Source organism: Gossypium arboreum, chromosome 3, assembly GCF_025698485.1.
Source record: "Gossypium arboreum isolate Shixiya-1 chromosome 3, ASM2569848v2, whole genome shotgun sequence".
NCBI lineage: Eukaryota > Viridiplantae > Streptophyta > Magnoliopsida > Malvales > Malvaceae > Gossypium > Gossypium arboreum.
In genome coordinates, this window is record NC_069072.1 from 91,716,424 (window position 1) to 91,742,188 (window position 25,765).

General features: G+C 34.2%; 2 protein-coding genes, 1 long non-coding RNA gene and 2 other non-coding genes across 5 annotated transcripts; 4 read left to right on the forward strand and 1 right to left on the reverse strand.

Annotated features, from left to right (window-relative positions):
* Positions 1 to 14,016: 14,016 nt before the first annotated feature.
* Positions 14,017 to 16,139, reverse strand: LOC108456435 (outer envelope pore protein 24B, chloroplastic-like). Its single transcript, XM_017755017.2, has 3 exons — positions 15,747 to 16,139; positions 15,316 to 15,672; positions 14,017 to 14,274 (listed from the first exon to the last, which is right to left on the reverse strand). Exons 1-3 carry the CDS (start codon positions 16,014 to 16,016, stop codon positions 14,194 to 14,196), a joined length of 708 nt encoding a protein of 235 aa, XP_017610506.1. The 5' UTR covers positions 16,017 to 16,139; the 3' UTR covers positions 14,017 to 14,193.
* Positions 16,140 to 18,199: 2,060 nt separating this feature from the next.
* Positions 18,200 to 22,305, forward strand: LOC108456131 (uncharacterized). Its single transcript, XM_017754728.2, has 5 exons — positions 18,200 to 20,457; positions 20,544 to 20,619; positions 21,220 to 21,557; positions 21,729 to 21,827; positions 21,974 to 22,305. The coding sequence occupies exons 1-5, from the start codon at positions 18,850 to 18,852 to the stop codon at positions 22,100 to 22,102; spliced, it is 2,250 nt and encodes a 749-aa protein (XP_017610217.1). The 5' UTR covers positions 18,200 to 18,849; the 3' UTR covers positions 22,103 to 22,305.
* Positions 22,306 to 23,070: 765 nt separating this feature from the next.
* Positions 23,071 to 25,765, forward strand: LOC128290373 (uncharacterized). The gene is made up of 2 exons (XR_008280176.1): positions 23,071 to 23,385; positions 23,773 to 25,765. It is a non-coding gene; the product is annotated as an uncharacterized LOC128290373 (long non-coding RNA).
* On the forward strand, positions 23,524 to 23,611 carry LOC128290900 (small nucleolar RNA R16). The gene has a single exon (XR_008280678.1). It is a non-coding gene; the product is annotated as a small nucleolar RNA R16 (small nucleolar RNA).
* On the forward strand, positions 23,638 to 23,723 carry LOC128290899 (small nucleolar RNA R16). The gene has a single exon (XR_008280677.1). It is a non-coding gene; the product is annotated as a small nucleolar RNA R16 (small nucleolar RNA).

Here is a 25,765-nt window from a genome sequence, read left to right on the forward strand (position 1 = left end):
ATCGTTCCAAAATCATTTTCATAGCTAGAACTTACTCATGTCATTCTTACCATTAAGGCATCCTAACTAGACTTATATCTCATGAGTTTTGAATAAGTACCACTCACAACATGATTATATCATTCCATATCTTTATCATGAGCTTTAAAATAACCCGTGAAACCATTTGGAATACTAAAGGATATCCGATAAGCCTCACACAAGAGGGTAATTTACCGATGCCATGTCTCAGACATGGTCTTACACTGGCTCACATGTCAAGGCTGATGCCATGTCCTAGATATGGTCTTACACTGGCTCTGATAACATTGCCGATGCCATGTTATAAACATGGTCTTACACTGGCTCTCATAACATTGTCGATGTCATGCTCCAAACATGATCTTACACTGGCTCTCATAACATTGCCGATGCCATATTCCAAACAAGGTCTTATACTGGCTCTCATAACATTGCTGATGATATGTTCAAAACATGGTCTTACACTGGCTCACATAATGTGGCCAATGCCATGTCCCAGACATGGTCTTACACTAGCACACATATCACCCAAATGTAATGGCATGGATATCCAATCTATTCCTAGGTTCAACTGGGAATTTACCACATTGAATTTCATCATACATTAATCATAAGCATATTCAACATTATTTTGCAAAATCAATCATTCCACACATAATAATGATAAAGTTGCCTTACTTACGTACAACTTACGTCGATATACAAAAGGTGGGTGACTAGTCGATTTTTAATCCACTAGCTTGGCTTTCCCCCGGTCTAAGTCCGGATTTCGTATTTCTTGATCTATAGCGATAAAATTTACTAGTTTAATCTTCACATTAATCAAGACATTTTATAAATCATGTTTTTGGTAAAATAACAAATTTGCCCCTAGACTTTCACAAAATTACAATTTTACCCCTAGGCTCGTAAATCAATTTTCATCAAATTTTCTCACTAACCAAGCCTAGTCGAATTCTTTATATACTAGAAGCAGCTTATAATTCCAATTATTTCACACATTTACCACATTATTTATAACTTATGCAAAATGGTCCTTAGTTAGGGTTTTCATGAAAACTGCTTCGCAAAAGTTGTTTATTTAACAACCATAACTCATTTTCTTCTATAAAATTTTAGCAAACAACATGAATACTCTCTAGAAAAACCCTATATTCTCAACTATTTTGCAAAATAGTCCCCCCATTAGTTAGCTTATGCTACAAGGGTCCCAAAAATACAAAAATCATCAAGAAAGACCATCAAAATCACTTACTTACAAGAGTAAAGAGTGGATGAAATTTTGAAGCCCCAAAACCCCTAAAATGGCTGATAATTTCGATGGTGAAGAGAAGAAATGAAAAAGATGATAGCTAGTCTTTAGGTTTATTATTATTTTATCAATTTAGTCACCTAACATTTGACCATCCCTTGAATTAAGGCTCCATGTCCAGCCACTAATATTTTATTGGTCTTTTTACTCAATAAAGACCTCTACTTTAATGTTCTATAGCTATTTGACACCTTTAGCTGGTAGAACAAAACTTTCGCACTTTATGCTATTTAGTCATTTTTCGCAATTAAGCATACAATCGCTAAAATTATTTCACCAAAATTTTCATGCACTCATATAATCATGCTATAACATATAAAATAATATTAAAAATAATTTCTCTGGCCTCGAATTAGTGGTTACAAAACTACTGTTCTAACTATGCCCAAAATCGGGCTGTTACTATAACTAATAACACCTTGTGGTTTGTAGTGGATAACGTTCTAAACAAACTACAGAGTTGGGATGCTAGGTCATTGTCATTAGTTGGCAGAGCCACTCTATCCCAGTAAGTCTTGTTGGCGATTCTCAGTTATTTTATGCAGTCAATGATGATACCCAAAGGCGTTTGTGAGGAAATTGAATGTATGGTGCGTCAATTTGTGTAGGGATTTTCAAGTAGTGGGAAAAAAGTGGCTTTGATTAGTTGGGAAAATGTTTGCCAACCTAGGGATCATAGAGGTCTTGATTTTCAAAAGTTACGGACCATAACATTTCCTTCATGATGAAGCTAAACTTCAAACTTGTACTTGATATTAAACCTCTTTGGACTCAGGTTCTCCAAGCTAAGTATGAGGTTGCAAAAGGTTTTCTTGAGACCCTATTGTGTAGCAGATGTTCGTTCTTGTGGAGAGCCCTCTCAAAGGTTTGGCCACTTGTTCGGGAAAATCTACTTTGGTCAGTAGGGGATCAGAGAAGTGTCAGATGTTGGCGTAATCCTTGGGTACTAGGGGTGGGGACTCTCATTAGTATAATTCCTGGTCATTCAAATCTTGATTTAGAGTGTGTTCTGAGTGATATAGTTTTAGACGATGGCACTTAGAATCCTGAGCTATTCCATTTGATTACTTGAGGTGGTCAATGGTAAGATTATAGGGGTACTGTAACACCCCAAACCCGTGACCGTCACCGGATTTGAACACGTGGTGTTACCGGGCTTACTTCCCTTATTTCTCTCTTTGTAAAATCTGATTGCTGTTCTAGGCAGGCTAGCTAACTGCGTCACTGTCGCCTTAAAAATCATATCTCGAGTTTCAAAACTTGGAAACTGATTCCGTAAATTTTCTCTGAATTTAGACTCATATATCTATCCATGGATTTATTTCTAGAATTTTTGGTTGGGCCAATTGGTACAGTTTATTAGTTAAAGTCACCAATGTTACAGGAGTCGACTACACTGACCTTCGCGCGTTAAAACTTGAATATCTCTCTGTACAGGGCTTTAATACTGGTACCGTTTGTTTCTAATGAAACTAGACTCAAAATTGAATCTTCACATATAAGTCATGACTTCTAATTATTTCTGGATAATTTATAGTAAATTTTCAAAGTCACGACAGGGACCCAGAAACCGTTCTGGCCCTGTCTCACGAGAACTTTAATATCTCTCATTATACTGCTCATATGGTTGTTTTGTTCCGTCCATATTAAACTAGATTCATCAAGGTTCAATTGCATAATTTATTCACTATTTAATTCTACTTCTACTATTTTTAGTGATTTTTCAATCTCACCTCACTGCTGCTGTCCGCAACAGTTACTGCAGTAGACTATGCCAATTTCATGAATCTTTCCTTGGCCTTAATCATCCATCATACATGACACAAATTATGGCCACCTTATCAAAATTAAAGTTTCTAAGACTCGTGGCTATAGGTTCTAGCATCCCACTCGGCGACCACATAGGCCATTTTCACATGGCTTAAAGTTTACAACCCACAGTTCAACAAAATATAATAGCCTATACATGCCAAATGTTCTTCAACAACGAAGACAATACCAAAATATTTCAGCCGGTGTGATGACTTCAATGACGGTTCGATCACGCAAACAATACGAGTCCGAGAGACCTAAAATGGGTGACAAGAAAACACCGAGTGAGTTTATAACTCAGAAGTCATAAGCATTCATCAATCCACCGATAAAGTTACTACAACATGAACAATAAACGAGGTTAGGTACTCATCCATATCGAATCTATACCATAATTCCTCGGACCTTTTGGTCCAATCTCATACCAAGTCATACATCCACATTTCATATTCTACACAACAAGATATTTGAAGCATTTTCACACACTAACTCATTTCCACCACAATCATACAATTTCAATCATCACATAGATTTAAGGCTTACCAAATTCGACCCGAGCATGAACGTATTTTCTATTCGTCATGAGCTCGAGATACTTACCCGACCGCTGTCCATACTCAACTCGATGGAGACACACCCTCCATATATATAGAGTACGCACACACAGTGCTTAATATTCGATTTCGCACACTTAGTGCCACGCGATTTAAGCCCGCACACATAGTGCCATACCCTTCGAGCTCGCACACCCAAAGGTCAGTATTATTTTTTTTCCAGCATGCACACTTAGTGCCATATATTTCCAGCACGCACACTTAGTGCCTATCTCGTCACCATACACACGTATTTCAAGACACATAGTGCCGAAAGCAAACTTTCTACACATTTCACTATTTCTTTTACATTCAACAATTATCATCACTCCATACACATACAATTTCATTTATACATATATAGCATTCCATTAAACACAATTGCATAGATTTTCCAATCATTTAAGCAATATCAAACATATGTGCTTAATGACTTACCTTGTGTTGGGCAAAATGGTTCCAACTCGGCTACTCGATGTTCTTTCCTTTGCCTTTGCTTGTTTCTCCACCTCGAGCTTCTTGAGCTTAGTCAATAAATAAACTAGTTTAACCGTCTTGCCAAATATTTATACATATATACATGACATCAACTATACTATCATCATTAATACATCAATTCACAAAATTTTATCTCATGAGCATATGACCCATTTTTTTACCCCATATGGCCGAATGTATGTATATATATATATACAATGTCAACTATAACATCTTTTAATCACCTAATTTCATCTCAAATTCCCATGACCGATCACACCTATACTTACATTCCAATATTCGGAATATTCAAAAATCACGTTCTAAATACAATAGTCATGAACAATGCCGAATCCTTGTGTGTTCAAACATGAATTATTTTACTTAAATCAAAACGTATAAACATTCACAACTCGTATTCTTAGGAAGGCCGATTTATTTCCATAGTACATTCCTCATCAATACTTAGATGAACAACCAAAATCCCTACCTTTATACCCTAGCCGAATGCTCCTATCATCCATAAAATTACAAATTTTAGCATGGGCTAAGTAGGAATCATTTAACATGCAAATAAACTCCTATCTCCAACACTTAATCATTCGGCATATTGTCTAAATACACATGAGAAATCTCATCTTCCTTGACCTTACCAAGAGTGCACCCACACTTCAACTTAGCATATTACAAAACCAAATCAACAAATTCAATGCTTACCTCCTAGTAGCCAAAGATACTTGCCGAATTGACCTAGGTAAATCTTCCTTCCTTTCACTTTTTTTTTCAAGAACAACCAAAAGAATGAACAATGAATGAACAAAACCCTTTTTTTTTCTTTTCTTTCTCTCTAGCTACGGCACAATGGGGGGCATCCATGCTCATTTTTTTCATTTCTTTAATGCTAGTTTTTATTTTATGGCTTCTTACATACACCACTAGCAAAACATGTTGGAAACATGTTTCCTTTGCCCATAATCTTGTCATGGCCGGCCACTCACCTTAGGAAAGGGGGTTATTTGACATGCAAGGACAACCATTTTCCCACATGTATTAATAGGCCACCTTACATTTGCCTAGCACATTTCTAAATTTTCTCACATAAGTCCTATTTGATAAAATTCACTTACAATTAACAAAATCCAAACATTCAATTTTTCACACATTCATATTCACATATTCTAGACAATAAATATTACGTTAGAACATTTCGGTGACTCGATTTAGCGGTCCCGAAACCGCTTGCCGACTAGGGTCACTTTAGGGCTGTCACAGGTACCCTCACCACATTCAGCCGCTGGTGTCGATAAAATTATCTAGGGAGGTACTTCGACAAAATCCTTCTCTTTTAAAAGTACGTATAAGAAACTTTGTGAAACATCTTGGAAGTCGAAAGAGGATATGTGAAAGTTTCCTTGGAAGTTTCAAGGTCTTCAATGTGTCAAATTTATTATTTGGATTGCGTTCAAGCCCAAGTTATTGATTAATAGGAGAGAGTACGTCGGGGGTTTGGGCACAATTCGATGTGTGGAGTCTGTGGGCATAATTCTGAAGAAGTGTTGCATGCTATTAAGGATAGTACTCCAGTGAAAAGCATTTGGAATCTTTTAATCCATACAGATCGACATGATAGGTTTTATTCGGATAATCTGCAAGATTGGTTCATTTCAAACCTACAAAATCCTCATGATTTTTGCTTCGGCAAGGTTGATTGGCAATGTCTTTTTGGGATCATTATTTGGCGTATTTGGAGAAATCAAAATCTTTTCATCTTTCAAGGTACTTCATAGAGTAATAAGAATACTATTAAGGTGTCTTATAGCTGGGCCAAGCAATTTGTTTTGTCTAGATGAGGCAAATTGAGACGTTTCAGATCCCTTATCTTTGCACACACCCATTTAGGAATTTGGCTTGTTTGAAAACTTATGGCTTTGTCAGATACAAAGATGGTTCTGCTATTGCAAGAGGAATTGTGAGAAACCGAAATGGGGAATGGATCACTGGGTTTAATAGATTCTTGGGGATTTGCTCAGTGTTTGAAGCTGAATTATGGGGTATCTTAGATAGGCTAGGGATTTTAATTGATCGAGGCTATGGTGCTGTGGCAATCCAATTTGATAATCTTGAGGTGGTTAAGCCTATTTAGGAGAGACCTATAGGAGGATCCAACTTGACTTTGGTTAGAAGGATTCGTCATTTGCTGGCCTAGCTTGATCATTGGAGTATTTCATATATTTCTAGAATGGATAATCATGAGGCAGATACTTTGGACAAGCTGACATGTGAAGGAAGACATGGTTTGCAAGTTTTTGAAACATTCCGGATTAGGGGGACTGGGTTAGCTTATGTAGTCTAGATGTATCTTTTTTTTCTCTCTCATAAAAAAAAAAGTAAACCTAATGACACTAGGAGTCCAAAATCAACTAGACATCGAAGAATTGTGTTACACGGAGGAAGAAATATACAACGTGCTTTAACCTACTAACACAAGAAACAATAAAGTATTAGAATGCATAAAGGAATAATGAAAAACAAAAAAACAAATGAAGACCTAAGGCTAATAGCCAATAAAAATTGCTGAATCCCGAAAATTACGAAGCAACTTGACAAATTTTGTTCGACGTTTTCCTAATTTCCAAAAATTACAAAATTTAAACTGGAGCTTCCTTAAAAAATGTAGATTTTATCTAGAAAGTTTGACATAAGTTTCAACCCACAAAATATTCTTTTTATTTTTCTTTCTTTTTCCTATTTTCGTATTTTTTTATTTTTTTATCACTTTTTTTAAAAAAATATTCTAGGAGAGTGCCAAGAAGTAGTATGTAAAATTTCAAATCATTTGGAAAATGTTTACCCACTAATTTGTTTTCAAAAAAATTTTGGGTAAGAAAATTGTTTTGAGATTGTTTTGCTGGAAATCAATTTATAAAAACACAGAGAACACCCAAAACGCCTAATAAACTAATACAAATTGATATGAATGTGTGCGAAATAGGATTGTAATTTTGTCTAAGTTGTGGATTTGGCTTAGGGCTCTAGATGAATGATGGAGAATTTGAAGTTTGACACAACCTAAAACATAAAACAAATCTAAGTCAGATCTAAGAATTAAAAATGACAACAATTAAAGCAAGAAATAAAATATAGAAAAAGAACAGGAAATCCAAATTAAAATTAGAAACAATTAAATTAGAACAAAACAAAATAAAAAAAGAAACAGAACAAGATAGATGGAAAAGATAGAAAGTGGCGTGTAGAAGTCATAAGGAGCCTTGGAAATAAGATGAGTTGACACCCCCCTTAAATAACTCTAACTTCCCCACAAAAAAAAACTCTTGGTAAGAAAAAGCTTGAAGATGATTCTCACAATAATTGAGAAAAAAAATAAAGAACACACAAATTTTACGTGGAAACCCTTTCGGGAAAAAACCACGGGCAGAGGAGAAGAAAATTCACTATGTCGAAAAATTGAATCAATACAAGAGGAATAGACTATGTCTATTTATATGCTTGTAAAGCCATATTCTAGAAGGATTGAAACACCTTATCCTAATCAATATAAAATAGATGGAGTTTAATAAGGTTTAAAAAACCTTATTCTAAAATAAAATAAAAGAAGTCTAGTTCTATATGGATTTTACTTTTATTTTATTTTCCATCGTATTTTATTTAAATAAGAATTTGGGTCACTTAATTCTAACAATCTCCACCTTGACACAAATTCTCAATGAACAAGTTCTTCATCGTGAACTTCCAATAAACAAGTTCTCCGCCTCTTCCATAAAACCCCTTAAGGGTTTAACTTCAACAATGAACACCAACCAAGTCTAAGCAATGCTCAAACTTGGTTATAGGAAGTGACTTAGTCATCATATCTGCAGGATTTTCATGAGTACTAATTTTGCTCACAACAATATCACCACGAGCAATAATATTACGAACAAAATGATACCGAACATCAATGTGTTTTGTTCTCTCATGAAACATTTGATCTTTTGTAAGAAAGATGGCACTCTGACTGTCACAAAATACTGTGCTGATTTGAAGGTCTTCATTGAGTTCACTAAAGAGTCCCTTCAACCAAATAGCTTCTTTACAAGCCTCAGTAATCGCCATGTACTCAGCTTCAGTGGTAGACAAAGCGACTGTAGACTACAAAGTGGCTTTCCAACTGATTGCACAACCTCCGATTGTAAAGACATAACCTGTGAGAGATCTTCTTTTATCAAGGTCTCTAGCGAAATCAGCATTAACATACCCTATGATTCCATCTTTAGTTCTTCCAAACTGTAAGCAAACATCAGTAGTACCTCGTAAGTATCTTAGAATCCACTGAACTGCTTTCCAGTGTTCTTTACCAAAATTTGCCATGTATTTGCTAACTGCACTGACTGTATATGATAAATCTAGACGTGAACAAACCATAGCATACATGAGAGATCCCACTGCACTAGAGTATGGAACATGTGACATGTACTCAATCTCATCATCTAATTGTGGAGACAAATCTGATGAAAGTCTGAAATGGGCTGCTAAAGGAGTACTAACAGGCTTAGCACTCTGCATATTGAACCTGCAAAGAACTTTCTCAATGTACCCCTTTTGACTTAGGTACAATTTACTTGTTTTTCTATCTCTGAGAATCTCCATTCCAAGTATCTTCTTTACTGGTCCTAAATCTTTCATGTCAAATTCTTTACTTAGTTGGGTTTTGACATTTCTTATCTCTCCTTTATCTTTTGCTGCTATCAACATGTCATCAACATAAAGAAGTAGATACACAAAAGAACCATCACTGTTTTTCTTAAAGTAAACACAACTGTCAAAACTACTTCTTTTGAAATCATGAGAAGTCATAAAGGAATCAAACCTCTTGTACCACTATCTTGGTGACTATTTCAACCCGTAAAGGGACTTTTTCAGCAAGCAAACATAGTCCTCTTTTTTCTGAGACTATAAAACCCTCTGGTTGTTGCATATAAATATCCTCCTCAAGTTCTCCATGCAGAAATGCAGTTTTTACATCTAACTACTCAAGCTCCAAATCATGCATGGCCACAATACCAAGCGAAGCTCGAATCGAACTATGCTTAACAACTGGAGAGAACACATCTGTGAAGTCCACTCCTGGAATTTGACTGTAACCCTTTGCAACAAGCCTTGCTTTATATCTGGGTTCTTCAACTCCTAGAGTCCCTTCTTTCCTTTTAAACACCCATTTACAATGAACAACCTTTTTACCTTTAGGAAGTTTCACAAGGTCCCATGTTCTGGTTTTGTAGAGTGATTCCATCTCTTCTTGCATAGCAAACATCCACTTTTCTGAGTCTTCACAGCTAACCGCCTCAGAATAATTAGATGGATCTTGATTCGCATCTATATCTTCAGCCACATTTAAAGCATAAGTAACTAGATCAGCCTCGACATACTTTTTTGGAGGTTAAATTTCTCTTCTAGTTCTGTTTTTGGCAATAGAGTATTGTGGTGAAGAAGCAACTATATTCTCAACTTTTGTTCTGGCTTGAGGAGTTGACTCTGTATTAATCTGATGTTCCATCTGCTTTTGATTTTCTTTACTGGAAGACTCTTTAAGAGATAAGTTAGGTAGCATAGCAGTTTCATCAAAAACAACATCTCTGCTAATCACAACTTTTCTATTTTTAGGACACCATAACTTATACCCTTTTACACCAGCTTTATAACCAAGAAAAACGCATTTAATGGATCTCGGTTCCAACTTTCCATTATCAACATGAATATACGCAGGACACCCAAAAATCTTTAAATCAGAATAATTAGCAGGATTACCAGACCATACCTCTTGTGGAGTCTTTTTCTCAATGGCAACGGATGGAGATCAGTTGATTAAAAAACATGCAGTAGAGGCTGCTTCTGCCCAAAATGACTCCGATAAGTTGGCATTTGACAACATACATCGAACCTTCTCCATGATCGTTCTGTTCATTCGTTCTGCAACGCTGTTTTGCTATGGAGTATGATGAATTGTCAAGTGTCTCATGATCCCTTCTGGCTTGCACAATCTATTAAACTCATCAGAACAGAACTCTAAGCCATTATCTGTGCGGAGGTATTTTATCTGTTTTCCTGTCTGTTTTTCAATCATAATTTTCCAAGACTTAAATGCGGAAAACACATCGCTTTTCTGCTTCAGGAAGAATGCTCAAACTTTTCTGGAAAAATCATCAATAAAGGTTAGCATATAATTAGCTCCACCTCTCGAAGGCACTCTGAATGGCCCCCACAGATCAGAATGAATATACTCCAATATTCCCTTCGTGTTATGGATTCCTCTAGTGAATCGAACTCTCTTTTGCTTCCCAAAAACACAGTGCTCACAGAAATTTAGTTTGCAAATTCCTTGCCCATCAAGAAGTCCTCTTTTACTCAATTCTACCATGCCATTCTCACTCATATGCCCTAGGCGCATATGCTAAAGTTTAGTAATATCATCATCTGACAAGGAAGAGGAAGCGACAGCTGCATCACCGAGAATGATGAGAACCCGCAAAACATATAACTTGGAAGTTTTTTTTTGCCCTTTCATCACAACAAGGGAACCTTTGGAAATCTTTAAAATCCCACTTTCAACTGTATATCTGTACTCTTTTGAATCAAGAGTACTCAACGAAATTAAATTTCTCTTCAATTCTGGAACATGTCGTACCTCACTAAGTGTTCTGACAACTCCATCAAACATCTTAACTTTAACTGTTCCAACACCTGCGATTTTACACGAAGCATTATTTCCCATCAAAACAACACCTTCAGATATTGTTTCGTAAGTTGTAAACCAATCCCGATTGGGACTCATGTGGAAGGTGCAGCCTGAATCAAGTATCCATTCCTCGCTTACTTTAGAATCATTGATAAAAGCAACTAGAAGTTCACTATCGCTGTAATCTTCTACAACATCAGCTTCACCGGAATTTTCTAGTTGTTTTCCCTTTTGATTCGTAGCCTCCCTTTTAATCTTATTTTGTAGCTTATAGCACTCAGATTTAATGTGTTTTTCTTCTTGCAGAAGTTACAAGTTTTACCTCTGTTTGAAGACTTCGATCTACCTTTAGATTTACCACGAGGATTCTGTTCCTGTGTCCTACCACGATCATCATCAGCATTCCGATCTTGTCTCTCACGAATAATGAGACCCTCTCCCTGAGAGTCGGGTTTAACCACAAGATGCTTCATCTTATCATACGAGGTTAAAGAATCATAAACCTCATCAACTGTGAGAGACTCGCTGCTATATAAAATCGTGTCTCTAAAGGTTGAATAAGAGAGGGGCAACGAACAAAGTAGAATCAACCTTAGATCTTCCTTATCATACTGAACCTCCATTTCTTTAAACACTGTTAAGTGTTCGTGTACAGACGCACCTTTCTCCAAACGATGAGCATAAAGACGCTGCTTCATATGCAACTTGCTTGTTAGAGTTTTCAACATACATATTTGTTCTAGCCTCTTCCATAATGCAGCGGCAGTCTTCTCTTTCATCACATCTTGCAAAATTTCGTTGGACAAATGTAGATGTAATTGTGTTAACGCTTTTCGATCCTTACCTTCTTCTATTCATCTGTTAATGTCGAAGGCATCTTATCTATCCCTAGCAAGGCATCTTCCAGATCCATTTGTGCAAGAACTGCTTGCATCTTAATTTGCCACAACGCAAATCTGGTGTTGCGATCCAACAGCAGAATATCATACTTCAAAGACGCCATTACCGTGATCGAGATGAATAACCCGGAAGCTCTGATACCAATTTGAGAAAAAAATAAAATAAAAAATAAAAAAATAAAGAATACACAAATTTTACATGGAAACCCTTTCGGGAAAAAACCACGGGCAGAGGAGAAGAAAATTCACTATGTCGAAAAATTGAATCAATACAAGAGGAATAGACTATGTCTATTTATAGGCTTGTAAAGCCATATTCTAGTAGGATTGAAACACCTTATCTTAATCAATATAAAATAGATGGAGTTTAATAAGGTTTAAAAAACCTTATTCTAAAATAAAATAAAAGAAGTCTACTTTATATGGATTTTACTTTTATTTTATTTTCCATCGTATTTTATTTAAATAAGAATTTGGGTCACTTAATTCTAACAATAATTATTAACTCAAAAGAGAAAAGTTGATAAATGAATATTGAATTATGAAAATGAAAAGGCCTTTTATAGACTAACTAACTATATTGAAACTCTCAAGTACATTAAAACTCTAATTAATGTAAACAAGAATTAATTTTAACCTAAACTTTCTTGATATAAAATTCTAAATAACTTAAAATATCCAAAATTTGAAATAAATAAATAAATAATAAAACTTGATATAAAATTCTAAATAACTTAAAATATCCAAAATTTGAAATAAATAAATAAATAATAAAACTTAATCAATGCAATATTGAGCTCATAAATAATAAAAATTAAGCCTAAAAATCAAAACCAATATGATTTAAAAGCCCGAAATTTGCTAAAACTGTCATAACTTAAGTTCCCGAACTCATAATCGAATGATTTAAAGCGTGTTTTGAATCTAACTGATAGATCTTCGAACGCTGTACAGACATTTCAATCTAGAAATGCCTAGATCTCATCCAAAAAGCAATCGCAATTCAATTGATTTTCTAAACTTAAAATTTAGTAGTTTCGATGAATAGAATTTAATAAATTTATCCCATGTAAAAAATGGATTTTAAAATTTATCCAAACCCAATTTTCAATTCTCATATTTTGTCCAAACCCTTTTATTTTTTAAGGAAATTTTCGAGCCTATAAAGTTAAACTCCTACTTTATTTACCTCCATATAATTATCATCAATCATATTGTTAACTTACGTTAACATCTTCCCAAGCATCCCGCCTTTTACGATTGATAATGATGTTTTATTTATAATAATTAGAGGTGAGCATTCGGTCGAATCGAATCGAATAAAAAAATTTCGAGTTAATCGAGTTTACGACTCATATTTTATCATCCTAATTTGATTTAAAATTTTCTCGAATCGAGTTGAGTGAGATGGAATTCGAATCGAATAAAATCGAATATATTTGTTCAAGTTAAATTTTAAAAAAATAATTTTGAGTCCTTTTAACCACTGTCACTCATCGTAAAAAAATTTGTCCACCTTAATCAAAATTTTTATTAACTTTCATCACCTCATAATTTATTTATTAATCTTTTATATACGGGTTAGCTTCTTTGCTTGCTTAGTTGTTTCAATTATCTTGTAAAATTTTAACATGAATATTTAATGGTATAATTAATAATTCAATTTTAATATAAATATTTAATATGATTAAACAATTAAATAATATAAATAATATAAAAATTTTAGGGGAAAGTGGGATGGAGTAAAAATTTTATTAGAAAATAAAAAGTTTTGAGAGTTTTTGGCAATAAAATTTTGAGAAAAAGTAAATGGGAGAGCAAAATTTTTGTGAGAAATAGATTTTGAGTAGATTGGAGGTTGGGATGGAATGAGTAAAAGTTTTGAGGGAAAAGTAAAAAGGTTTAAGAGTTTGAGATAAAAATATAAAATACTATAGTTTGATATTCGAATTATTTAAGTTATTCGAATTCAACAATTTAATTCGATTCGAACTCGAAATTCGAAAAAATTCGAGTTGACTCAAATAACTCAATTAACTCAAATAATTCGATTCTTTTAACGCAAAATTTGAATTTTTTTAATTTTTTCGGGTCGAATCGAGTTTTACTCACCCGTAATAGTAATTGGTCATGACAGATATTTTTTTGGAAACAAAGAAAATATGGTAATTTCATTAACCGATGAATGAAGGAGTGTAAAATAATAATCTAGAGTCTGTTTACATATACATTGGGTAAAGCTTTTATTTCCTATTGATTTCGTCTCCAACTTGGCAAGCAGTTTGTCCAAACCTATGTAATTCAAAACATGCATCTGGATAAAGGTTGATGAACAACAACAACAAATCACATTTCCAAATCCCAAGTACTCTCTGCAAATACTTTAGGAATCTTCGATTCTCCAACCATGTTGATGGTTGCTGATATCTGGAAAACAAAAAAACACTAATCATGGTCAGAAATCATCTCACTCAAGGATTAAACTACCTTATATATAGTAGTTAGATCACTAAGAAAGCACCCATCATCTCAAAAACTCATATTAACGTAGTAAGTTTAACGATTTTAACATGTGCCAACAACCCAATGTAAAACTATAGCTATATAAGGTAGTTCCTGGATGTCCTTAAGTTCCTGCTAGTAAAACAAAATGTAAAGCAGTGAAAACCCGAGTTAACTAAAAGCTTTTCTTCCCCTTAATTGCTCCACTGTTTCTCTTTCTTCACAATAACCACATGGAGACATCAAATCTACAGCTTTTCTCCCATTTGTATGGAAAGGAACAATTTTCCAAGCCTCTATCTGTTGAAGCAACCTGTCATTGCTATATCTAAAATTGCATAACGCCGAGCTATATGACAAATGCAAGTAAGAAAATGACTACGGTTTGATTCCGGAGCTGTTTTATTTAGAACATTATTAAAGTAAGCAGAATTTGGTCCTGTTAGCATCTAATTTTGCTTCCAAAGCAAAGAGTATCCCATCACTGCAAAGGGTCCTCTTATTTACTTCCATAATGTCACTGCCTTGAAGCAAAATCACCTATCTTCATCTTTGATATCATTACCTACTGAAAATTAATGAGAAAACTGGCGTTTTATATATCTTATTCTACTCAGCTCATCCAATAAAAAGCCTTGTCTTAAACAAATAGAGATAACGTGCACATCTACAAAGATATCAAACAATTCAAAGCCTTGCTTTCTTCAAGATCTCCTCAGCTCTTCAAGCCTAACGCTTCAATCTTCTGGAAATATTGTCTCATTTCGATGGGCATCCGTACATGAATCCCGAGATACAACTTTTGTAAGGACCCTTCTAAAACATCAAAGAACTTCAAAATATTGATTCTAGCTAACATAGTTTCAGCTTTCAAGCAACAAGTTGCAATTTACACATTCAAACACTTAAAATTGAATAAAGAAAATCAAAAAACAGATAAAAGGAAGAAATGTGGATGTGGGTTACCTTAAATGTCCCATTGAACTTGGAATTTCGGGACCACTCCAGGGCAAAGTCCCGACTCCATGACTCAAAAGTCGCCTTAAAAACATCGTCATATAATCTCCTCGAAACTGAAAAATCCCACGCATTCTTCCCCAAATCATAACATGGCTCGTAAGTCGTAACCCCTCCGTGCACGTAACTATATTTCAGCTTAAAGTTCCTCGTTCCGAACATGTAATTAGCCGACACTTTGTTCGCCGAATCCAACACCAGTGACCCCTCCATCACCGTTCGGTTTTCCCCATGGCCGTGATTGTAAGTGAGCTTCAACGGTTTCTCCGCAACCTTGATTGAGTTCATAAACTGAAACCGAAAATCCTAACCCCCAAAAGGCAAAAATAATTCAATTGGTGATTCATGAAAGGAAAAATGGTTTTCAAGTTAAAGCGTACCTTCTTGGGGACATCATAGTCGAAGATGAAGAAGGCTGGTTTTTCAACGGTTAAAGTAAGATTGTTGAGCCTGGGACCTTTGACGACGGTGACATCACTCATGGAGGCGAGTAACTTGACATCGCCGGCGTTGACGGCAAGAGTAACGACGGCGGTGCTCTTGTCGTTTGTGTATCGGCCTTTCAGAGACGCCTTCATTTCTCTCGGAAGATACAAGGAAGGGAGATAAAGAGGGAGACGTTGGCGGAATTCGGTTTTGTATGTTTGCATGGAAAAGTTTTCAGATTTCAGGTGGACGACGAGCCTAGCTTACCCTCCACTCTTCAATCGAAACTTGGGCTTTCTCGCATAATTTGGAACTTCGACTCCGAAATTCAAGCTTTAAAATCTTTTTGTCTTGTATTCAAATATAAATTATTGGTTTAAATTCTTCTATTACTCCTTAAGCTTTACAAAAATTGTAGTTTTAGTCTCTATACTTTTTGAATTAGTCAATTTTAGTTATTGTACTTTTTAAATTTTAAAATTTTAGCCCTAACCCAATCAGTAGCTATTAAATCTATTTGTTTAAATTCAATCATTAGCCTTGTATTATAAGTAGAGTTGTAGATTTAATCCATATTTTTAATTAAATCATTCTAAGCTTACTTAACATTACACATATAATAATATTTTAGGTGTATCAATTTTAGAAATAACAAAATTTAACTTAATGAATTTAACAATTATCATTTGGTGAAAATTAAAATTTTAAAAACTGAGAAGTACCAAAACTAAAAATAACCAAATTAAATTACAAATATTAAATCCACATAACATAATTTAACCGAAGCTATTTCCTATATTTCATCTATAAAATTAAATAATTACAGTAAATATATTTAGGTAGAGTTTGAGAATTTAAATTTTAAAATAAATTTAAAAATGGTTGAATTCAAGAAATTCATATTTTTCAATGCTGAGGTTGAGATTGCCAAATATAACATAAGAATTGATGTTATAATCTAATTTCCAATTTATTAAATACAATTTTAAACATAAGTTCTTAATTCTGGCATCATAAAATAGTAATTTTAATAATTTAAAAGGAGTAATTAAGTTGGAAATAAATGTTTTGTTTAAACAAACCAATTAAAAAATTACGATTTAATAAAGTTAGATAAGAAAATTAAAATTGACTATAAAATATGTTACTAATATTGTTTATACAATCAATGCTAGGAATTATTAAAACACATCAAAGATAATTGGAAATTTTGTCTAATAATTTTGTTTAAATAAGTTATAGTTTAATGGTGTAAAAGTCTTTAATTTTTTCAAATAAAAAGTAATTAGGCTTTTTTTTACTTAATTAGATACTTAAACTTTCAAATTATACCAAAAACTCTCAAACTTTTTCAAAGAAAACAATTAAACCTTTGTTTTTTTTTTTTTTTTACACTCAATTAGATACTTAAACTGTCAAAATACATTAAAATGTCCTCAAATTTTTTCAAAAAAGCAATAAAGCTCTTTCTTTGTTTTTTACACTCAATTATTAATATGCATCAAAAATGCCCTTTGATCATTAAAACTAATCACCCCTAATTTTTTTCAGTTAAAGCCATCACATGTGACAACCACGGTTGGCATGTGACAAAAACGATAAAAATAAAAATCAATAAAAGTTATAAAATGATTAAATTTTAATAAAATAGAAAAAGTTATAAAAATAGTAAAAAATATAAAATTTTATAAAAATCATAAAATATATAGAAATATAGAAAATATAGAAAAATTTATAATGTCGTAAGAAAATGATAAAAATGTAAAGAAATATAAAATTCGTAAAAAAATTATAAAAATTATCATACCAAAAGAAGCATTATTATTGATTTTTATTTTTATTATTTTTCGTCACATGTCATGCTGTGTTGTAACATGGAATGACTTTAACTGAGAAAAGAACTAGAGATCGTTAACTTTAACAATCAACTGTTAAAGCTAATGGTTAAAGGTCTTTTGATGCATTCTATAAATTTTATGATTTTTATAAATTTATACAATTTTTATATATTTTACTATTTATATATATATATATATATTCTAATTTTTAATTTTTTATATTTTTATTAAAGTTTAATAATTTTATAATTTTTATTGATTATTATTTTTTGTAATTTTATCACATGTGAGGTAGAGGTCATGACATGGGGTGATTTTAATTAAAAATTAGAAATATTTAACTTTAATAGTCAACTGTTAAAGTTTACGATCAAAGGACATTTTGGCAATTGAGTAAAAAAAAGTAGTGTTTAATTATTTTTTTAAAAAATTTTGGATTCTTTTGATACATTTTAACAGTTTAAAATTTAAGTATTTAATTGAGTGAAAAAACATATAAACTTAATTTGAAAAAATTTGGGGATTTTTTTAATATATTTTGAAAGTTTAAATAATAGTAGATTGAAATAAAATCCAAAGACATTTTTTTTTTCTTTTAGTTTGAGCTTTTTGCACCCGCCATAATTTGTTCCTCTAGCACATTTCGAAAATAGAAAAGAAGATCAACGGTACTTCACAATATCACACGCGCGCGTCGAACGCAAACTCAGCTCTTTTCCGCTTCCTTTGAGTTCCCGCCACAAACGCGCGAGTTCCTAAACCCCCAATTTTTCATCAGCAAGCCCTAAAATCATCCCCCGCATTCCTAATACGGACCTGGAATTCCTCGACCTTATCGTCATTTTCCCTGTTGCAGATAGCTCTTCAATCTTCAGGCGAGTTCCACTTTCAAATTTGTTTCTTTTTTATTTTTGGGTAGGATTGGAGAAATGGGAGTTTCTAGTTTCATGTGCTGATGTTAAACTTGTTACTTCTAAACTTAGTGTTTTTGCTTAATAGTGATTAGTTTTCTCAGACACTGAAAATTCAAGCCTCGTTTTGAATTTATGTTAGTTACTATCTAATGTAGCTGGAGAGGCTTGACCCATTTGCACTGTCCAGGAATGTGGACACTTGTGGGCGATTGGCACTCAAGTTCCTAAAATTTATCTGAGGGATAATTAGAAGAGCTCGCCTATCCAAATATCATGTTATTGGAGTAGAGATCTCAGATTCTTTCATGAACGTAATGAAAGTTAAGAGTGAACCTGAAGATTTTGACTGCAACAGTGATGATTTTGGCTTAGACAATGTGGTGTTGAAATGGATTTCGGATAGATGCGAAACAAAGAAAAGGAAAGGCTTCAACTTTGTTGGTTTAAATAAAGAAAAGCTGGAAACCTGCTCTTCCGTGAAACTCGAGTCTCCAAACTTTCAGCACAATGGCGACATACACGATGAACTTGAAGATCCTCTTATCGGTTGGAAATCTGAACTTTTCAAGAATATCAAGAGTAGCGATGAAGATTTGCTTGAACTAAATCGGGATTGGCCTGCGCCTATTGATGTTAAAGTTGAGGTTCCTGAAAGTGAAACTGCTAATGTAAATATTTTGAAGACTGACGTGCCTTGTCCTACAACGGAACCCCAATACTGTTCTCTTAATGAAGTGTCCTATGAATACACCGAAGATTCTGAGACCAGGCTTGACGTGGGGCTTCCTGGTTGTGAAACAAAGGAGCCTCAGTATTGTTCTCTTAATGAAGTGTCCTATGAATACATGGAAGATTCTGAGACCAGGCTTGACGTGAGGCTTTCTGGCTGTGAAACAAAGGAACCTCAGTATTGTTCTCTTAATGAAGTGTCCTATGAATATAGGGAAAATTTTGAGCCCAAGTTTGATGTAGAGGTTTCTAGTTGGGAGATTGCTCAGGTACACGGTCCAGAAAGTAAAGCGTATTTTGGCTTGTCTGGATATAGGAAAGAAGATTATACCATCCATCCCCTTTCCTATGATGTCTCCTCGGAACCAATGTCTCCGATAAAGGATTATAGCTATGATGTTTGTGATAGCTGCCAAAATGAGTCTCCCAAGCCACAGATGCCATGGCAGACAAGCAGGTACAGTTTAATTCAAATTCTTGAGACAAATATTGCTTCTGATACGGAAACGGGGGTCTCACTGTACCCCATAAAATGCAGTGTTTCAAATGGGGTGTCTTATGAATCTACTGAAGATGTTGCTCCTAAATCTGGCGCCAGTTTTTCTAGTTGTGAGACTGTAAAGGTAGACAGTCTGGAAATAATCAGCTATCTATGTTCAGACCTGCAAGAATTTGGGAAAGACAGTTATACTGTAGATCCGCTAACCTATGCTGTTACCTCTGAATTAGTATCTCCTACCAAGGATCATTGTACTGATTTGCATGATAGCTTTAATTCTTCAGAGCACAAGATGTCTTCACAGACCGGCAATCGTGGCCAAGCTGAAATGCCTGAGATGGACACTGATAATTGCTTCCAATGCTTGGAAACTAACAATGAATATAGTGCGTGCTCCTTTGAGAGGAGAAGTACACATTACTGGTCTTCTAATATTAGAAACATTGTGGTCAGTCCTTCCACTGACAATGGCTTGTATTGGAGTTCATCAAGCTTGAAACATGAGAAACATTCAGGCCTTGTTTCTGCTGATTCTTCTTCATCAAAAAAGCAACCCCTGTCACCAGCGCTTATAGCTCGTAATTACTTTGATGCTTCTGGTAAGCCTTTAGCATCACCAGCACCTCAGGATTATCATCAAATGAAGCATCGGCATAGTGCTGAAAGGCTTCTCTCAGGCAGAAAGGTCTCTCAAAATAAGTTGCATATTGTTTAAGTGACTCTAGTTTTGTTCTATTGAAGTGTTTTCTAACTAAATGCTTTGACTTTCAGGCCATTTCTCCAGCTTCTCGAGAGAGACTTTGTCGGGCTATGAGGTTAAGTGGGTTGGATGAAAACGAGTGTCATCGTAAGTTAAAACAGTTATTACACTTGGATGTTAACTTGCTTTTATGCACTGCCTTTTAAATTGGTTTTCACGATATTGAAACTTTCTTATTACTATTATTTGATTGCTTCATCAAAATATATTGAACATGTAAGTGGTAGCCTGGTAGAATTCCAGGAGAATCATATGTTATTTGAGCAAAAATTGAGCTGGGAAAAAAGTTTTATCGGAATGAAATTGGTCTAATAAAACTGAAATTTCTATGTCTCTTCCATGGTTTATGCAATCAACTTGCAAGTGTTTGGAGCAAAAAAGTTATTGCGGCTACTAGACAGAATGATATTTTCTTGATATTATGTCCAGTTAGTTCTTTCCATATAATGCATGTTTATCCTCGAACAGCTAACATCTCTTGGGTTTAAAATTATAAAAGCATCTGAAAGTGCTAGAAAGTTGTTAGTTGAAGCTCTTAATGATTTGCAATGTGACCATAGCTAAAGTATTTTGCATTAAAATGCTGTAGATATATTATGGATCACCAATCTTGTTTACGGAGACATGTCAGTTTTTTCCTTGTGCATTCCAATCTACTTGATACTCATTGGGTTGTTATACTATCAGAATATAGAGGAAAGCAGAGCCATCATAGGACTTCAAGAGCTCAAGGGCTTGACCATATCTGGAAGGATGGAGTAGCTATCAAGCCAACATCAACCATGAGAAAAGCAAAACAAGATAAGAAAGAGTCGCCAATAAAGGGCAGTCTAAAGGGTACTTATCCCCCTCAATGTCGTTCACAAAGCGTGATAGCATTTACACAGCAACAAATGCAGGATTTCCAATCTTTAGCTATGAAACTCACGACAGAGTTGAAGTCAATGAAAAACCTTGTTAAGGGAAAGTTTCAGTCGGAGTCTGAGGCCTCTATAGCTACATCTGCAAATGAAAATGCTGATGAAGTAAGTCATTTTACAACATTCTTGGTTATCACTGAACTAGTTTTAACACATAAATTTGTCACGGTCCTCTTTTTAGAGGATTCTTTCATTTTGAAGTTCATACATATAATGTATATGTATATTTAGATGGATGGAGTTTATACATCTAATATCACTTTACTACCATGGCAGGTCAGGGTAGCCATTGAAAACGCAACAAGAGCTGAAGAATATGCAAGAAGATGGCTTGCTATTTTGACAAGAGATTGCAACCGCTTTTGTAAAATCATGGTATGTTTAGTTTTCTTGATACTATTGAACTGAAAGCAGAACAAAACTAAAAGGAACAGTCAGTGGATTGGGACTAGGAAATGGAGAGGAAGCAGGAAGAGAGTATGCTTACGAGTTTGCTGATTTCTTTGATGGTTTCATTGCAGAGTTTGACGGAGGATAACCCTGCTGCATCTGAACGTGTAATCAAAAAAGAAAGGAAGGTTTCTTTTGCTGATGAAGCTGGTGGCATGCCAAAGTATTTTAAGAATGACAGGCACAGCCCTTCGAATTAGCTAACATTTTTTGAGAGGTTTAAAAACGTAGATTACCGGTTGAGTAGGCTCAATCATCTTTTGCTTGTATATTTACATCTTCAAATTAAATTACCATGGCCAGGTAAATTACTCACAGAACTTCCACTTTTCCACAATCAAAATTCCCAGAAGGGGGCCATTGATTGAATTATAGATGAAGTGGTAAAAGAATTTTCTTCAAATCTTAAATGGACATCAATATCTACATAATCCTAGTTGAAATAATTGACCGAGTAAAGGAAATTCATACTCAATATCTGAATTTTTGGTAACTAAGATCATTTGGATCAATTCTTTTTATCAACCATAAGCACGAAAATGAAAAATATAAGTATCCAATACATCAAAACTCATTGTCAAAAAAATTGTTTCATCGTAAAGAAAAACAACAAAAACTAAAGCAAATATATAATAATCAAACAGTTTTATTATCCCTTCATATAATAACATATTTGTAATCATGTTAGCAATTAATTACTTTTTAAAATAAAAAAATTAATTTTTATAATTTTATATATTTTTTATAATTTTTATAATTTTAAAAATTAATTAATTGATGACATAACATTCATATGATAATTTATGTCAATAAAGTTTAAATTAACTTTTCATCAATTTTGAGATGATTTTATAAATAGAACAAGTTTAAAAATTAAAAGAACAAACAAAATTAAATAAAAATTTAAATAAAATTTTTGTAAAAGTTGAAAATATCGAATAAATTATTATGCCTATTAGATTCAGGAGTAGAAAGTTTGACCGGACCTAGAAGGTCCATGAACGTCCAAGGGTTTGAGGCCCGTCATTAAAATTGTGAAATTTTGAGCTATTTGGTCCTGTCATCGAATATATAATTGGCCCTTCATTTGATCAAAGCCCTCGAAAGGCCCAAATTCAAGGCGCCGCTCCCGCTAACTCAAACATTACGCACTTTCCCCACTAAAATAGAATGCCGCTAATTACTAAACCCTAATTCCTTTACTCCCTATTTAACCCACTCAACTCCTATTCTCTTGCTCGGATTTCCGCCTCCAAAGCTTTCCTTATCATCTATCCCTGGTTTTCTGCTTCTCTTCTCCTTTCTATACAAGTACATTTTTAATTTGCTGCGCCTATTCAATTGATTCTTTGATCATCTCTAAATAGCTCCTGCAAATTTCCATGTTATGCTTTTATTTTGGTTGCATCTGTTTACCCTCTCCTTTTGTAGCAAAGATAGGAAAAAATGCCAAAGGAGATATAACGGATGCAAACAATAAAAGGTTAGCTTACCAGCCCATTGCATTTTATTTCTTTGCCTTGGTGTCAAATGGACTTACCGACATATTTTTTCATTTCGCTTAAAAAAAATTGTTGATTTTTGCTATGTTTATAGATTCTACAACTAAAAGTTTTTTAATGATGGCAAAGGATGAATGTTTATCTTATCCTACACTCTGATGAACCGTGTAGATTCTAATTTTCGCTTATTGATATTCTGATGCTTTTTTTTTGTTTTAATTTATTTTTAAAGTGAAGGCAAATGATGTGAAAGTTTCTTATCCTACACACTGAATTATGTATGTAGACTATTAAACTCCGCTTATTATCTGATGCCTTTGCTTTTTTTGTTTTTTTGCCCTTTTTTTGTTTACGATGTCTTTGAAAAGTGAAGAGTTGTTTGAAATTTTCTATGATGAGAAGAAGCAGACGGGCGGTCTGAATCTGATGCCATGTTGTATGTCTGCAATTATCCACTTGTGGATTTTCTCTGAGCTTTTCATTATTTCAAACTTTCTCTGATTTCTAATCATATTTTTTTTAGTTCATGGTTTGAAACTGAAATAAAATACAAACTCTTTTTCAATGCAATGATGAAGTTGCTTCAATTATGTCTGGACATATGAACTCAGCTTATGATTAGCTACGCATCTTCTGAGCATTACTGTATATTTGTCAATAAACTGTATATTCAAAGGTATGAAATATTGAGAGTATACCCACCTGTATCAAGAAATTCATACAATATTGTTATCCACGGGTTTGAAAGGAAACGGCAGTTTGGGCAGGTGTTTCTCCTTAGAAACCAAAGATCAATACATTGTGTATGGAATATGTGACTACAAACGGGCAAAATCCTACATCGTTCCCCCACCTGAAAACCATCCAGGCAGACGTTGCACATCATTGTCGTTGCTGAAGCATGATTTTCTTGAGAATAATAGAACCTAGGGAGTTGCTCTATCTCTTCCATCGACAAACCTGATTCATTGCCTTCTTTGCTGCTTTCTTCGTCATTGGAGAGTAGGTAAAATATTACAAGATAAATCATAAAAAGGATCGTAATTACCAGAAAGGGAGATGGGAGAGAAGGAAGCATTTCCAGGGATGAATAAGTTTTGGAGAGGATTTAAAGCCTGAAATTGGCATGTAAAACGTTGATTGGGTTTTTATGCGTTAAGCTAAGTTTGACTCGAAATTGAATTAGAATAATCACGTTCCTTTGCCTTGAGATTTACTTAAGAGTGAGAAGCTTATGTAGTCTTTTCTATGGATTCTAAGGAACAAGCCATCAGGTAAACAGCTTTGCCAGTCCTTTCATGATATTGAAGCAATTCCAGTAACTTAAGTGGCATATCTAAAATAACAAGTGGATATATGACATTTGACTTAGAATTAAAAATGCTCTCATAATGCAATTCTAGTGTCATATGGAAGAAAAGAAAGCGAGGAAGAAGAGCTCTGTTGGAGCACTAAGAAGTTGAAGGACATGGGGACGAACTGAGCAAAAGGCTTGTCTCTTATAAGGATTTGTTTCTAGGTCTAGGATAATGTAGCAGCAGACTGAACAGTTTGCTTGAGAAAGAGATTAAACAAATGGTCATGGATTTGACAAATGATGAATCTGCGACTGAAAATGAAGCTAAGGAGGGTGAAATCAAGATTTGCCACTCTCACTCTAAAGATGGGAAGGAAACTATCAAAGGGAGATGGTGAAACACTCTCATTGATAAGGTTTTCAACAACCGGAAAGGGGAGATGAAACTCATTGATTTAGGGCATTCTTTTTTCCTTACAGAAGTTGGATAGAATCATTTGAAAATGTAATGTTAATGGGAATTTCTTCGTTAATTCACCCTATAATCTTTTACAGAAGTTGGGTTCAAAAGAGAATTCTACTTGAAATCCACAAAGTAGCGTTTGGGTTAATTTATGGAAGCTTAAATTCCGGCATAAGCTTATTAAGTCTTCCTATGGAAAGTGTGCCATAAGAGGATCTCGGTCAAAGAGATCCTTAGATCTGACAATGATGGAGAAACTGAGGACCATTGTCAAAGCCATCTTGTTTGGGAGGACCATTGTCGTTGAGAATTCATGCCTTTAGCTATGATTTGATCTCGAATTGAATCTTTTAATGGTTGCAAAGAGATAATTTAAAATGTTCTTCTATCATTGAAGTCTGACTGACAATAAGGATATGTTATCCTTCCAATGTAGGAAACAAAGAGCTAGTGATTGCAGGTTACATTGAATTGAAGGAGGTTTGAATGTCATTTGGACTCTTTGGAAGAGCGATTTTGGAAACCGATTGTATAAGTGAATGTATCTTTACAATTGAACTTTCATTTGGTGAATATATGTTAATTGAAATTGCATGGTAAA

Bases quoted from the DNA above. Each gene is read 5' to 3' on its own strand.
- LOC108456131 (XM_017754728.2), top strand. From the start codon at position 18,850: ATGAACGTAATGAAAGTTAAGAGTGAACCTGAAGATTTTGACTGCAAC. The intron at 20,620-21,219 runs GTAAGTTAAAAC...TTATACTATCAG, and splicing joins GGATGAAAACGAGTGTCATC to AATATAGAGGAAAGCAGAGC. The intron at 21,828-21,973 runs GTATGTTTAGTT...GTTTCATTGCAG, and splicing joins ACCGCTTTTGTAAAATCATG to AGTTTGACGGAGGATAACCC.
- LOC108456435 (XM_017755017.2), bottom strand. From the start codon at position 16,016: ATGCAAACATACAAAACCGAATTCCGCCAACGTCTCCCTCTTTATCTC. The intron at 15,673-15,746 runs GTACGCTTTAAC...TTTGGGGGTTAG, and splicing joins ACTATGATGTCCCCAAGAAG to GATTTTCGGTTTCAGTTTAT. The intron at 14,275-15,315 runs GTAACCCACATC...TTTGTTTTCCAG, and splicing joins AGTTCAATGGGACATTTAAG to ATATCAGCAACCATCAACAT.